Source organism: Rana temporaria, chromosome 10 (assembly GCF_905171775.1).
Source record: "Rana temporaria chromosome 10, aRanTem1.1, whole genome shotgun sequence".
NCBI lineage: Eukaryota > Metazoa > Chordata > Amphibia > Anura > Ranidae > Rana > Rana temporaria.
In genome coordinates, this window is record NC_053498.1 from 147,821,071 (window position 1) to 147,835,358 (window position 14,288).

At 43.9% G+C, this 14,288-nt stretch overlaps 1 protein-coding gene across 3 annotated transcripts in view; it reads right to left on the reverse strand.

Annotated features, from left to right (window-relative positions):
• Positions 1–14,288, reverse strand: part of ESPN (espin) — a 113,384-nt gene that overhangs the window by 16,153 nt on the left and 82,943 nt on the right. For all 3 annotated transcript variants that reach the window (XM_040326515.1, XM_040326513.1, XM_040326516.1), the window contains 2 exons: positions 12,746–12,891; positions 10,641–10,919 (listed from right to left, as the gene is read on the reverse strand). In XM_040326515.1, coding sequence (XP_040182449.1) covers positions 10,641–10,919; positions 12,746–12,891 — 425 coding nt within the window. The remainder of the gene's footprint in view (positions 1–10,640; positions 10,920–12,745; positions 12,892–14,288) is intronic.

Consider the following 14,288-nt stretch of genomic DNA (forward strand, 5'->3'; position numbering starts at 1 on the left):
AAGCGGCGAAGTCCCGAATCGCAAAAAGTGCTCTGGTCTTTGGGCAGCAATATGGTCCGGGGGTTAAGTGGTTAAGCTAGTGCATTGTTGATTCACTTACCTTTTCCTTCCATTTCCCTTCTAAATGTTTTTTTTTTCCTTTATCTGAATTTCTCACTTCCTGTTCCTCCTCAGTAAGCTTGTCCCCATCATCCGAGCCGTTCTGGCTGAGGGTTAGTCAGCCAGAACAGCTTACTGAGGAGGAACAGGAAGTGAGAAATTCAGACAAAGAAAACAAAAAAAACATTTAGAAGGGAAATGGAAGGAAAAAGGTAAGTGAACCAACAATGAACGAGCTTAAAGGAACCTATTTAGAAAATAAAAAAACAAACCTTTACAACCCCTTTAATAATTTTGTTAGTTTTTGCCATTCTGGCTTCTATGAATTGTCTAAGCTTTAAGAAGCAACTAGTATGAAAATTAAGCAAAGAATTTGGGGCCAGATTCTGGTAGAAGTGCGGTGGCGTAACGTATCGTAGATACGTTACACCGCCGCAAGTTTTCATCGCAAGTGCCTGATTCACAAAGCACTTGCGATGAAAACTACGCCGGCGGCCTCCGGCGTAAGCCCGCGTAATTTAAATGGGCGTGTGCCATTTAAATTAGGCGCGCTTCCGCGCCGTACCTACTGCGCATGCTCCGTTTCGTAACTCCCGCCGTGCTTTGCGCGCCGTGATGTCATTTTTTCGAACGGCGACGCGCGTAGCGTAATTCCGTATTCCCGGACGGCTTACGCAAACGACGTTATTTTTTAAATTTCGACGCGGGAACGACGGCCATACTTTATACAGCACATACGTTTGCTGCGAAAAGTTAAGGCACCAAAAACGACGACTAACTTTGCGACGGGAAACTAGACTAGCGGCGACGTAGCGAACGCGAAAATCCGTTGTGAATCGCCGTAACTCCTAATTTGCATACCCAACGCTGGTTTACGAAGCAAACTCCCCCCAGCGGCGGCCGCGGTACTGCATGAATCAGTCGCATAGATATAAAAAAAGAGATACGATGGCGTATCAGGAGATACGCTGTCGTATCTCTTTTGTGAATCTGGCCCTTATTTTTTATTTTTTTATCAAGATATTTCAAGCCCCCACAGATCATTTTCTAGTGTCTAATTTTAAATAAATAAATATTACAAATTATAATAATAGTTGAAGAAAATAGTTTGCCATATTAAACATTTTAATCTAATAGTATTTGAAAGGTAATGGCAATACACAACCATAATAAAAATAAAAATAAATCCATCCTGCTGTCCCCCAATAAAAAGAACTAAATAACTCATGACTTGGTAAAATTAGAATTTAGGAACTTATAAAGAATGGGCCAAATATGTGTTTTTTTTGTTTTTTTTTAATGCCCATCTGGCTTCTACAAATTGTCTAATCTTACTTTTTATTATACAGATTCTATGAATTCTCATGCTTAAAAGATTTATGTTTAAGAAGCAACTGGTATAAAGTTTGGAAAAAAAAATAAAAAAATTCCTCAAGATAATTCAGGCCCCACACATCAGTTTCTAGCATCTAATTTTGAGTCAAAATTAAGAATAAAAATTATAATTGAGAGAAATAGTTACCCACTTTTCAATTTTAACCTCCATTAGAGTATCTCAAATGAAATACACCAGTATAAGAAAATCATGTATATCTTAAAAAGGTTTTGTGACAACTTTTTTTTAGATTTCAAGCTAAATGAATAAACCTTTTTTAATAAAGGACACAATTCTTCTAAGACTACTGCTGGCTTAGAACAAAAGTGTCACGTCAGCATGTTACGATTCCGCTTGTTAAACTGGTTTTAACGATGTGAGCAATACTGTATACACTGCTCAAAAAAAAATTACAGGAACACTTTGAAAAACACATTAGATCTGAATTGGGAAAAATCTCATGCTGGATATCTATACTGGTACGGACTGGGTAATGTGCTAGGATCTATACTGGTACGGGCTGGATAGAGGTTTGGGCTCTATACTGGTATGGACTGGGTAATGTGTTAGGATCTATACTGGTACCGGCTGGATAGAGGTTTGGGCTCTATACTGGTATGGACTGGGTAATGTTTTGGGATCTCTACTGGTATGCACTGGGTAATGTTCTAGGATCTATACTGGTACGGCTGGATAGAGGTTTGGGCTCTATACTGTTATGGACTGGGTAATGTGTTAGGATCTATACTGGTACCGGCTGGATAGAGGTTTGGGCTCTATACTGGTATGGACTGGGTAATGTGTTAGGATCTATACTGGTATGCACTGGGTAATGTTCTAGGATCTATACTGGTACAGGCTGGATAGAGGTTTGGGCTCTATACTGGTATGGACTGGGTAATGTGTTAGGATCTATACTGGTACAGGCTGGATAGAGGTTTGGGCTATATACTGGTAGGGACTGGGTAATGTGTTAGGATCTATACTGGTATGGACTGGGTAATGTTTTGGGATCTCTACTGGTATGGACTGGGTAATGTTTTGGGATCTCTACTGGTATAGACTGGGTAATGTGTTGGGATCTCTACTGGTATGGACTGGGTAATGTGTTAGGATCTATACTGGTACAGGCTGGATAGAGGTTTGGCCTCTATACTGGTATGGACTGGGTAATGTGTTGGGACCTCTACTGGTATGGACTGGGTAATGTGTTGGGATCTCTACTGGTATGCAACAACAAAACCTGGAGAATGCCCAGGGAAAAACCAAGCCTACTTACCAACCAGCTCACAGAACAACCAATTAACCTGTCTAACAGTATGCGTTAAAAACAGGGGTTTTGTCCGCACGCATTTCAATCGCATGCCTGAGTCACAGAGCCGCGCCAAGGCACCCTGTAATCTGTGGTCCCAACACTAAACGAGTGTCCCCACAGTGGAGGCACATGCATTCTAATGGATAGATGAGGGCAGGTGGACTGAAGGGAAGCCACCCCTCCTTAAAAGGTGCAGGAGCACACCAAACACCCAGCATGTAGCATCTCTACTGGTATGGACTGGGTAATGTGTTGGGATCTATACTGGTATGGACTGGGTGATGTGTTGGAATCTATAATGATAAGGACTGGGAAATGTGTTAGGATCAATACTGGTATGGACTGGGTAATGTGTTAGGATCTATACTGGTATGGACTGGGTAATGTGTTAGGATCTATACTGGTATGGACTGGGTAACGTGTTAGGATCGATACTGGTATGGACTGGGTAACGTGTTAGGATCGATACTGGTATGGACTGGGTAACGTGTTAGGATCGATACTGGTATGGACTGGGTAACGTGTTAGGATCGATACTGGTATGGACTGGGTAATGCGTTAGGATCGATACTGGTATGGACTGGGTAATGTGTTAGGATCGATACTGGTATGGACTGGGGTAATGTGTTAGGATCGATACTGGTATGGACTGGGTAATGCGTTAGGATCGATACTGGTATGGACTGGGGTAACGTGTTAGGATCGATACTGGTATGGACTGGGTAATGTGTTAGGAAGGAAAGGATGCCACATCATTTGATGGAAAGGAAAACCATCAACCTACAGAGGGCTGAATTTTAAAGACACCCCGAAAATCAAAGTGAAAAAAATTATGCAGCAGGCTATTCCATGTCCGACAACGTCGGGGGATGATCCTAACGAGACGGATGGGTGTCCTGGGGTATTTCCTCCCAGTTCTGGACCAGAGCATCACTGAGCTCCTGAACAGACTGAGGTGCAACCTGGCGGCATCAGATGGACTAAAACATAATGTCCCAGAGGTGTTCTATTGGATTTAGGTCGGGTGAGCGTGGGGGCCATTCAATTGTATCAATTCCTTCATCCTCTAGGAACTGGCTGCATGCTCTCACCTCATGAGGTCGGGCATTGTCGTGCACCAGGAGGAACCCAGGACTCACTGCACCAGCGTTGGGTCTGATAATGGGTCCAAGCATTTCATCCCAATACCCAATGGCAGTCAGGGTGTCTAGACTGTAGAGGTCTGTGTGTCCCTCCATAGATATGCCTCCCCAGACCATCAGACCCACCACCAAACCGGTCATGCTGAACGATGTTACAGGCAGCATAAAGTTCTCTGCGGCTTCTCCAGACCCTTTCACGTCTATCACATATGCTCAGAGTGAACCTGACCTCATCTGTGAAAAAAAGGACAGGAAATGGGAAATGCCAATAAAGGTCCACAGTGTCGGGTAGTGAGGACAGGGTCCACTAGAGGATGTCGGGCCCTCAGGCCACCCTCATGAAGTCGGTTTCGATTTGTTTGGTCAGAGAGACATTCACAACAGTGCTGGAGGTAATTTTTGTAGGGCTCTGGCAATGCTCATCCTGTTCCTCCTTGCACAAAGGAGCAGATACAGGTCCCGCTCATGAATTAAGGACCTTCTATGGCTCTGTGCAGCACTCCTAGTGTAACTGCCTGTCTCCTGGAATCTCCTCCATGCTCATGAGACTGTGCTAGGAGACAACCCCCTCTGCTACTTACCTGACCAGATCAATATCTCAGGAATTTAACTGAATTGATGCTATACTCTGTTTAAAAAGTGTTCCATTAATTTTTTTAAACAGTGTATTTATGGGTTGGCTAAAATTTGCCAAAAAAATAACGCCCACGCCACGCCCATATAAACATTAGAATTGTAGGCGTGGTTACTTTACCAGTGTGCGTGGACTCATTTCAAAATACTGCAAAGAATTCATAAATACAAAATATAAGCTTTACGCTTATTAAACCATTCTTGATTGATCGCTTGTTCCCACTACCAAACCAATGTGAACCCACTCTTGTGACAATCGAGTTGTACTTTGTGGTTTATACGGCTACACATCAAAAAGCAGCTGCTTCGAGTTGCCGCGATTGTCTTGGTAAAATGGAATTTACCATTGGGATTTCTAGGTAGCACAGCAAGTGTGAATAGCAATTATCATATATCAAACAGTTCTGCTTCTTTCTCTTTCCAAAACGAAAAACTGCGATCTATATAGCGACATATATCGTCGTTAGTAAACTCTCCCAGTTCTGAAACTAGCTGTATAGAGTCCTTTCTAGTTTTCGGGAGGGGCATCAGTTCATCGCTGGGAGGTATATTGTCCTTCTCTTTAGTGTCCATGGCAACCTTGGGCTCATCATAAGCAATGACCTGGGTTACCGCGTTCTCGACCTGGTCAGCGACACAAGCTACTTCTCCCTGTATGCTCTCTCCGAAAAACTGTTGCTTGATATCCTCAAAGCCGTCTGTCCAATCTCTTTTTCCAGATTCAATCTCCTCCATGATAACCTTGTGAAAGTCACGAATGATCTCCCAATTGTGGCTGCCGAGCCGGTCGAACATTTCGTAGCACAGAATGTGTCGGAATTTTCTCTCTTCCCGTGACATGGTCATTTCTAGTAATTGAAAGTAACCCAGCATGAAAAGGTCCAACGTCAGGCTGGAATACTCCACAGGGGCGCCATTCACGTGTGGCAGGAAATGCTCTGGCCAGTAAAGCATGTTGGCTCTACTTAACCGACGGATTTGCCTAGTAGGCACCTGGCAGATGATACTTCTCCAATGGCTAAGCAACTTGCCTACAACTTGCCTTTGCTTCATGAAGTATAGAAGCCGGTCGTCATCACTCGGCCCTTTGGCTATCTTGACACTACTGTCATTGCTGTCGCCCTTCCTTCTCTCAAAGTCCTGATCTTCACTAACCGAATCACCAACTGGCTTCTTTTTAGGACTTTTTACAGACTCAGTGAATGTCCACTTCCTCCAGTGGTCCAGGAAAAGATACACAATCCTTTCTTTTCTCATGTCAATATAGTCCTGAACACAGCTAAGTTCTGTCTGCACAGGGAGACTTCTTGTCATGTGATCTGCACTAAATAATGGTTCTCCCAATGCATCAATGATATTGCTCTGGTTACTATTGTTTATTTCTTTTGGAAAACCATCTTCATCATGGTAGGTAAGCGGAGTATGCGAAAGCATAATAGGTGGCTCCTCGTGTGGTCTAGATAGGCCGTCGTTTAAAATATTGAAGTGGTCATTGCTTGATATGTAGTCTTCCTCCAAGATGGGTTCCCTTCCGCTATAAGCCGTTGTTCCAACGGGTAACGATCTTTTCCTTTTATAAACCCTGCTTGACGTTTCAGAAGCACTTTGAGGCTGTGTGTACAGTTCGTAATTGGCTTTTAGGTTTTTGACCGAAACGCCAAACTGCTTGATCTCCTTCTCAACTTCCTCTCGAGTGGAACTGAAGGACTGAGATCTACCGATGTTGGCGCTAGCTTCTTTGGATCCATTAACATTAATCGACTTCTCAGAAGCATCTCTGGTCACCAAGTCTTCCAGGTCAACCTCCTTCCCGCCAAGCGTTGCCAGGAGGATGGCCATGCTTTTCAAAAGCGTGGAAATTTTGGAGCACCAAGCGGGCAGGTCGTCCGCCCTCCCTTGCATCTGTTTCGGGTTGACCGTGAAGTGTTCTTGCGACAGGGCAGCCGACACGGGAAGGAGCTGTTGAAGCTCGTGCTCCAGCTGCTCCAGTTCGGTTTCAACTTTCTGGACTTTATGCATCACTTGAAGGTTCTCAATCTGCTTCTCGATGCGATTGATATCGTCTTCGGTCATCAGTTCCCCGAAGGGTCCCAAAATTGCATTGTGAGCGTGAGAATATCTCCAGCCTTCTGGGTGGTAGTAACTACCAGCCTCACACTAATGTAAAAAAATAAATAAAAAAGGAGAGGGAAAACATCCCTCAGGATACAGAGCCACAACTGTCCTTTCTCTGCACTCTTTTCAACGTTTACATGTTTTTAGTGGTGTAATGGCTTTAAAACGGGGCAAAGCTTGGTGCTCTCGCTTGGCTAACCAACCCAGCAAATAACGGCAAAGAACATTACATTACTGGCTGAATATACAGTCCACAATCCCATTAATCAAGCATGCGTTTATGTTAAAAGTAACATAATATCAATTAGCATTATGATGACTAATGACTAAATGATAAAGATGTCACGGTAGAGGATAGATCACTCATTACACCACTAAATGACCATGTACAACATTTAAACCTGCAGTATAGAGTATACATTTGTGTAGCAGCTACAAATTTGTATGTGTTTAGAAATCAATATCAACAGGACTTTTCTATGATGCGATAGTGGTGCCAATTGCTGCACCCCCCGATCTCCTTCTATCTCTTTATACAAGATACTGCAGTTTAAATGTACCACAAAGAAGAGAAAAAACACAAACTGCACACCAACACCATGCAAAAAAAGAAAAAGATTAAAAGGAAATTGCCCCCCCCCCAAAAAAAAAAGGAAAATCTAATTCCTGCACAAGCCAGGTTGAAATTTACTATTATTGAAATTCATTTAACCATTTAGCTCCGGAAAGGTTTTATCTCTGACCAGGGCATTTTTTTGCTATTCAGCACTGCACTACTTTAACCACTTGCCAACTGCCTAACGTACATTTACGCTGGCAGAATGGCACGTACAGGTACGTTGCTTTGAATCTGCAACCGCCGCGGGATTCGGAACCGTGATTGGAGGACCTCTGATGTGACTGGGGGGGGACTTCTGATGTGATAGGAGAACCTCTGATAAGATGGAGACCTCTGATTTAGTGTGGAGACCTCTGATGTAATGGGGGGGGCACTGATGTGATGGGGGGCACCTCTGATTTAGTGGGGGGACCTCTGATGTGATGGGGAGGCGTCTAATGTGATGGAGGGACCTCTGATGAAATGGGGGACGTCTGATGTGATGGAGTGACCTCTGATGTGATGGAGGGACCTCTGATGTGATGGAGGGACGTCTGATGTGATGGAGGGACGTCTGATGTGATGGAGGGACGTCTGATGTGATGGAGGGACGTCTGATGTGATGGGGGGACGTCTGATGCGATGGGGGGACGTCTGATGCGATGGGGGGACGTCTGATGTGATGGAGGGACCTCTGATGCGATGGAGGGACCTCTGATGCGATGGAGGGACCTCTGATGCGATGGAGGGACCTCTGATGCGATGGAGGGACCTCTGATGCGATGGGGGGACTTCCCATGTGATGGGGGGACTTCCCATGTGATGGGGGGACTTCTGATTTAGAGGCGGGACCTTTGATGTGATGGGGGGACTTCCCATGTGATGGGGGGACTTCTGATTTAGAGGCGGGACCTTTGATGCGATGGGGGGGACTTCTGATTTAGAGGCAGGACCTTTGATTTGATGGGGTCCTTTGATGTGATAGGGGGACTGTGATGTGGTGTTAATTTCATAAGGTATGCATCGTCCCAGGTTCAGGTTTCCAATTGATGGTAAGTAGCATTTACATCGGGGTGCCTTGAGATTTTGCATACTTTTAAAGGATGCCGTAACCGAAAAATGTGAAGAAATTCTGCTTTGGATTAAATGGTAAATTATGAAATGATGTCAAGTTACAAAGAAGATGTAAGCCTTGGATTTTGTAACTTCATAAACACGTCAGAGATGGGGAGTCCCCAAGTGACAGGTGCTCTTTATTAGGTAGCAGGCAGGGGAAGAAGAGAAGACTTCTAGAACAACCATCGATTGTCAGCTCTGGGTCGGAGGACTGGTAACGTCCTTCACTATGAGATGAACAAACAGAAGCTGCAGAGTGATTATGGAAATGTGTCGTAGTCTCCAACTTCTACATCAAAATAGACACAGATTCCTGGAATTCTTTTTATCTAATAAGAGTGATGGGTGAAGCCGGGGACATGGATGACGCTCTGGAAGGTCACACATGGGTAGGGCAGAATGGGGTCACCTACACGGCTTGTGGATGTTTGGAGGGAGCCTGAATAATATAACCTCAAAGGGCTGGTTGCAGCTGGGGTGCGCTATGTACAGAGTGCAGAGTTCAGGGGTGCGCTATGTACAGAGCGCAGAGTTCAGGGGTGCGCTATGTACAGAGCGCAGAGTTCAGGGGTGCGCTATGTACAGTGTGCAGAGTTCAGGGGTGCGCTATGTACAGTGTGCAGAGTTCAGGGGTGCGCTATGTACAGAGTTTAGGGTTGTGCTACGTACAGAGTACAGAGTGCAGGGTTTAGGGTTGTGCTACATATAGAGTGCAGGGTTTAGGGTTGTGCTACATATAGAGTGCAGGGTTTAGGGTTGTGCTACGTACAGAGTGCAGGGTTTAGGGTTGTGCTACGTACAGAGTGCAAGGTTCAGGAGTGCGTCATGTACAGAGCGCAGAGTTACATACAGAAAACAGGGTTCAGGGTGCGCTATGCACAGTGTGCAACCACAACTCCTCGCTACAAAACTGGGTGCGAGGGCCACATAACAAGGCCTGGCAGGCTGGATTTGGGCCTTGTGTTTGACATACATGTCCTAGTCATTCAGTTGTACCCAGGTCAACTAGGGTGACCACATTTCCAAACTACAATTCAGGGACCCCCCCCCCCCCCCTTCCCAAAAATCAGCTTGTGCTTTAACGAATCACAGCACAGTGATTGGACACAAGAGGCGGGATTTATGATTTCTCCAATCACAAACAGGGGGAGGGGATTGTGCTCCTTCAGGCATTCCCGACCAGGACAAGTACGGTCAGTGAGTAAAGCGGTGATGTGGCAGCCTTTCTGGGGGCATCAGATTGACCCGGAAGGGGGGGGGTGGCTGTGTCAGTTTCATTCCGGGACACTGTATTGTCCTGGAATGAATGTGCCCGGGACAGACCTGCAAAATGCGGGACTGTCCCGGGCAATCCGGGACACGTGGTCACCCTAAGGTAAGCATGATATCCAAGGACCTTCCCTGCTGGTGGTGTCAGGGCTCCGAGACGCTGAAATCTTATCTCACCAGCTCTATTGTCATAAAATATGAAAATATCTGGACAATAAAACGTTTTCTGCTGTAGTCAGAGAGGTGTGAAGGGACAAGGATGTCTGTAAACACAGAGAATCATCTCACGGCATGCAAATGTCCTGGATTTGCTTATGTCCTACTTGGGTGGAATTTGCATGGACCTCTCCAAGTCATCATGGCACACACTGTTCTTCAACGTGACAAAAAAAGAGTTCTCAAAGAAAAGATACTTCATATTGTTACAGATACTTAATGGCATGGTCAAGGTCGTTCAAAAGTATGTGAATGGGCCTTCTCAAACTAAAACCACAGTCACGGCTATGGAAGGTGTGGTGGCAGTGGCCACCATTGAATATATCCCTTCAGAATCTGCTGTACTATGTGATGACTACTATAGTGCATGGCTCCCAACTGTCCCGGATTTGGAGGGCCTGTCAATGGTTTGGAACAATGTCCCTCTGTCCCTCTGTCCTCCTCATTTTGTATATAAAATTCACTTTTTATTTTTCAAAAAGTGTTTCTCAGTGCTAAACCTTTCATCTGATTTCTAAATGACTACAATTTTCATAGCCAATATAAAGGAATAGTAGTGTAGGGTCCTGTAGATATGTTGCTGCTCTATCAGTACAAGAAATAGAAATGGAAGTGATAGTCTGAAGGTAAACAGCAGAAGGAGATAGTAACAGAGTACAAGACGTGCCCAATACAAACTTCCAAGTCAACTCCAAACCAAAACCACTGCAACTCAATCTGAACAAAAAAAATAAAAAACGCAGTGCATGAGACGACCCCTACCGTGCGTTTCTTCTCCTCCTCCTCCTGGATCTTCAGCTGCAGCTTCCTCACCATCACCTGACGCTTCCACTCCGGGATGGGCCTCCCCTGCTCATCGTGGGTGGGGATCAGAGACTCAATATCCAGCTGGCTGCTCTGCGACGGAGCTGGCGGGGCGGAGTTCCCGTTTACTATTGGCTCCGATGGCTTTCTTGTTGCATTACTGGGCAAGATGGTGGAGTTCTCGGGGGGCGTGACCGGAGAGGTCGGAGGAGGGGTCGATGGAGACTGAACCTCTGGCTGTAAAAAGGAATAATAATAATCATAATAAGAATATGTTTATTCATTATTATTTATTTACTACTACTAATACATGAATAATAATAATCATAAAATAATATATTACTACTAATAATAATAATACATGAATAATAATAATAAAATTAATAATATATTACTACTGCTACTAATAATAATAATCATAACACTAATAAGAAGAATATGTTTATACTACTAATACATGAATAATAATAATCATAAAACTAATAATTAATAAGAATATATTACTACTACTACTACTACTACTACTACTACTACTACTACTACTACTACTACTACTACTACTACTACTACTACTAATAATAATAATAATAAATGCATAATAATAATCATAAGACTTAAAATAATAAGAATATATTACTACTACTACATGAATAATAATAATCATAAGACTAATAATAATAAGAATATATTAATACTAATAATAAAATTAATAATAATAATAATAATAATAATAATAATAATAATAATAATAATAAGACTAATAAAAATAAGGCTATATTAATACTACTACAAATAATAAGAAGAATATATTACTACTGCTAATATTAACAATAATGATATTAATATTACTACTACTACTAATTATAATAATAATAATAATAATAATAATAATAAATGAAAACAAATTGTAATATCAATATTGTAATAATAATAATAATAATAATAATAATAATATTACAAAATAATATTACTAATAATACTACTACTACTTCTAATATTAATTATACAAACACTACTAAAAATAAAATTATAATATTAATACTACGACTAATGTACCATAGTATTATACATGTTCTATTATTGTATTAATAAGAACAACAATGTATTATTATACAATTATTATTGTTTGTAGTAGTAGCAGCAGCAGATTATTAATAAAAAATAATAATAATAATAATAATAATATCATCAACAATTATAAAAGCAACAATATTGTTACTACTATTAGAAATATGCAGATTCTATATGGTGTGATACTTTGACAGAGTAATAATATTGCTAGGTTTCATCACTTTTTATTTCCTAATCTCCGTTACAATTAAAAGAATAGACCGGTGCCACACGTGGATTTTGGCTTGCCCCTGAAGAACCGGACAACATTCTCTATGTGGGTGGCCCTTTCACCACTCTACCACTGGACAATCTTTGACTGAAAAGCACACCTCCCAACTTTTTGAGATGAAAATGAGGGACACCCATCAGCAAAAGTATGCAGGCATAGGACACACCCCTTGCCATGCCCCCTTAAAAGGACAATTGTACAAAAAAATACGATTGGTTAAACCCACAAGTGCTTTTTTTACCACTACTATTTCTTTATATTGGCTTTGGAATTTACAGATGCAGCAATTTAGAAATCAGATTAAAGGTTTAGCGCTGGGAAACACTTTTTGATAGATAAAAAGTGCATTTTATATACAACTATATAGATCAGAACAACATGAGGGACAAATGAGGAGAATGAGGGACAGAGGGACATTGCTCCAAATCAGGGACAGTTGGGAGGTATGTGAAAAGTACCTTTTTACATTAGGTTTCCCATCAGAGCCCCCCTTATATCAGAGCCCCCCTTTCTATCAGAGCCCCCATCAAAGCCCCAACCTTGCATCAAAAGCAGAAACCATAGGCAGCTTCTTAATCAGTGCACAATGAGGATCAGCCGATGGCCCTAGCTGGGGGCCGGATACAATCTTGTAGGGGGCCGAATGTGGCCCCCAGGCCATAGTTTGGAGATCCCCCGGCCTATTAAATGATATACTATCAAGAGAAAGAGATCACCGTACATTTGTTCCTTGCTGCCCGCTGCCCGAGAAGATGGTGGTGAGGCTTTTGCTGTGTGGGGTGGGTTTTAAGCTTTTCCCGGCTTTAATCTCTGCCAGCAGCTCCGAGTTGTCACCAGTTGGGGACATCATGTTGAAGGACTTTGTACCTATAGGAAGGAAAAAAAAATCGGTGTTAGATTTCACAGAAATCGTGTCCTTTATAAATCTATAATTTTTTACTTTCATGAATACATTCCACAATTAACCAACAGAGACAGATCCTGGCTATGACCTGTGGCAGGGTGTCCACTCACTCATGTATGTTTGGCTTTATGTTTAGTACTGATTGCTGGACACGTCGTTTTACAACTCATCTGATATCATGTAGCTTCTAACAACTTTACTCAAAAATACAGTCACCCCTCGGATTACGAGCAGAATTCGTTCCGGAAGCATGCTTGTAAGCCAAAGCACTCTTATATCAAAGCGAGTTTCCCCATAAGAAATAATGGAACCTCAGATGATTTGTTCCACAACCACTGCTGGTGTATGCAGTACTGTATGTGGCCTGAGGTGAGGGGGGCGCTGGTGTATGCAGTACTGTATGTGTCCTGAGGTGCGGGGGCGCCGGTGTATGCAGTACTGTATGTGTCCTGAGGTGCGGGGGCGCTAGTGTATGCAGTACTGTATGTGGCCTGAGGTGCGGGGGAGCCGGTGTATGCAGTACTGCATGTGTCCTGAGGTGAGGGGGTGCCGGTGTATGCAGTACTTTTAGTGTCCTGAGGTGAGGGGGCGCCGGTGTATGCAGTACTGTATGTGTCCTGAAGTGCAGAGGCGCTAGTGTATGCAGTACTGTATGTGTCCTGAGGTGTGGGGGCACCGGTGTATGCAGTACTGTATGTGTCCTGAGGTGCGGGGGCGCTGGTGTATGCAGTACTGTATGTGTCCTGAGGTGAGGGGGCGCCGGTGTATGAAGTACTGTATGTGTCCTGAGGTGCGGGGGCGCCTGTGTATGCAGTACTGTATGTGTCCTGAGGTGCGGGGGCGCTGGTGTATGCAGTACTGTAAGTGGCCTGAGGTGCGGGGGCGCCGGTGTATGCAGTACTGTATGTGTCCTGAGGTGCGGGGGCACCGGTGTATGCAGTACTGTATGTGTCCTGAGGTGCGGGGGCGCCTGTGTATGCAGTACTGTATGTGGCCTGAGGTGCGGGGGCGCTGGTGTATGCAGTACTGTATGTGGCCTGAGGTGCGGGGGCGCTGGTGTATGCAGTACTGTATGTGGCCTGAGGTGCGAGGGCGCTGGTGTATGCAGTACTGTATGTGTCCTGAGGTGTGGGGGCGCTGGTGTATGCAGTACTGTATGTGTCCTGAGGTGCGGGGGCGCCTGTGTATGCAGTACTGTATGTGTCCTGAGGTGCGGGGGCGCCTGTGTATGCAGTACTGTATGTGGCCTGAGGTGAGGGGGCGCTGGTGTATGCAGTACTGTATGTGTCCTGAGGTGCGGGGGCACCGGTGTATGCAGTACTGTATGTGTCCTGAGGTGCGGGGGCGCCTGTGTATGCAG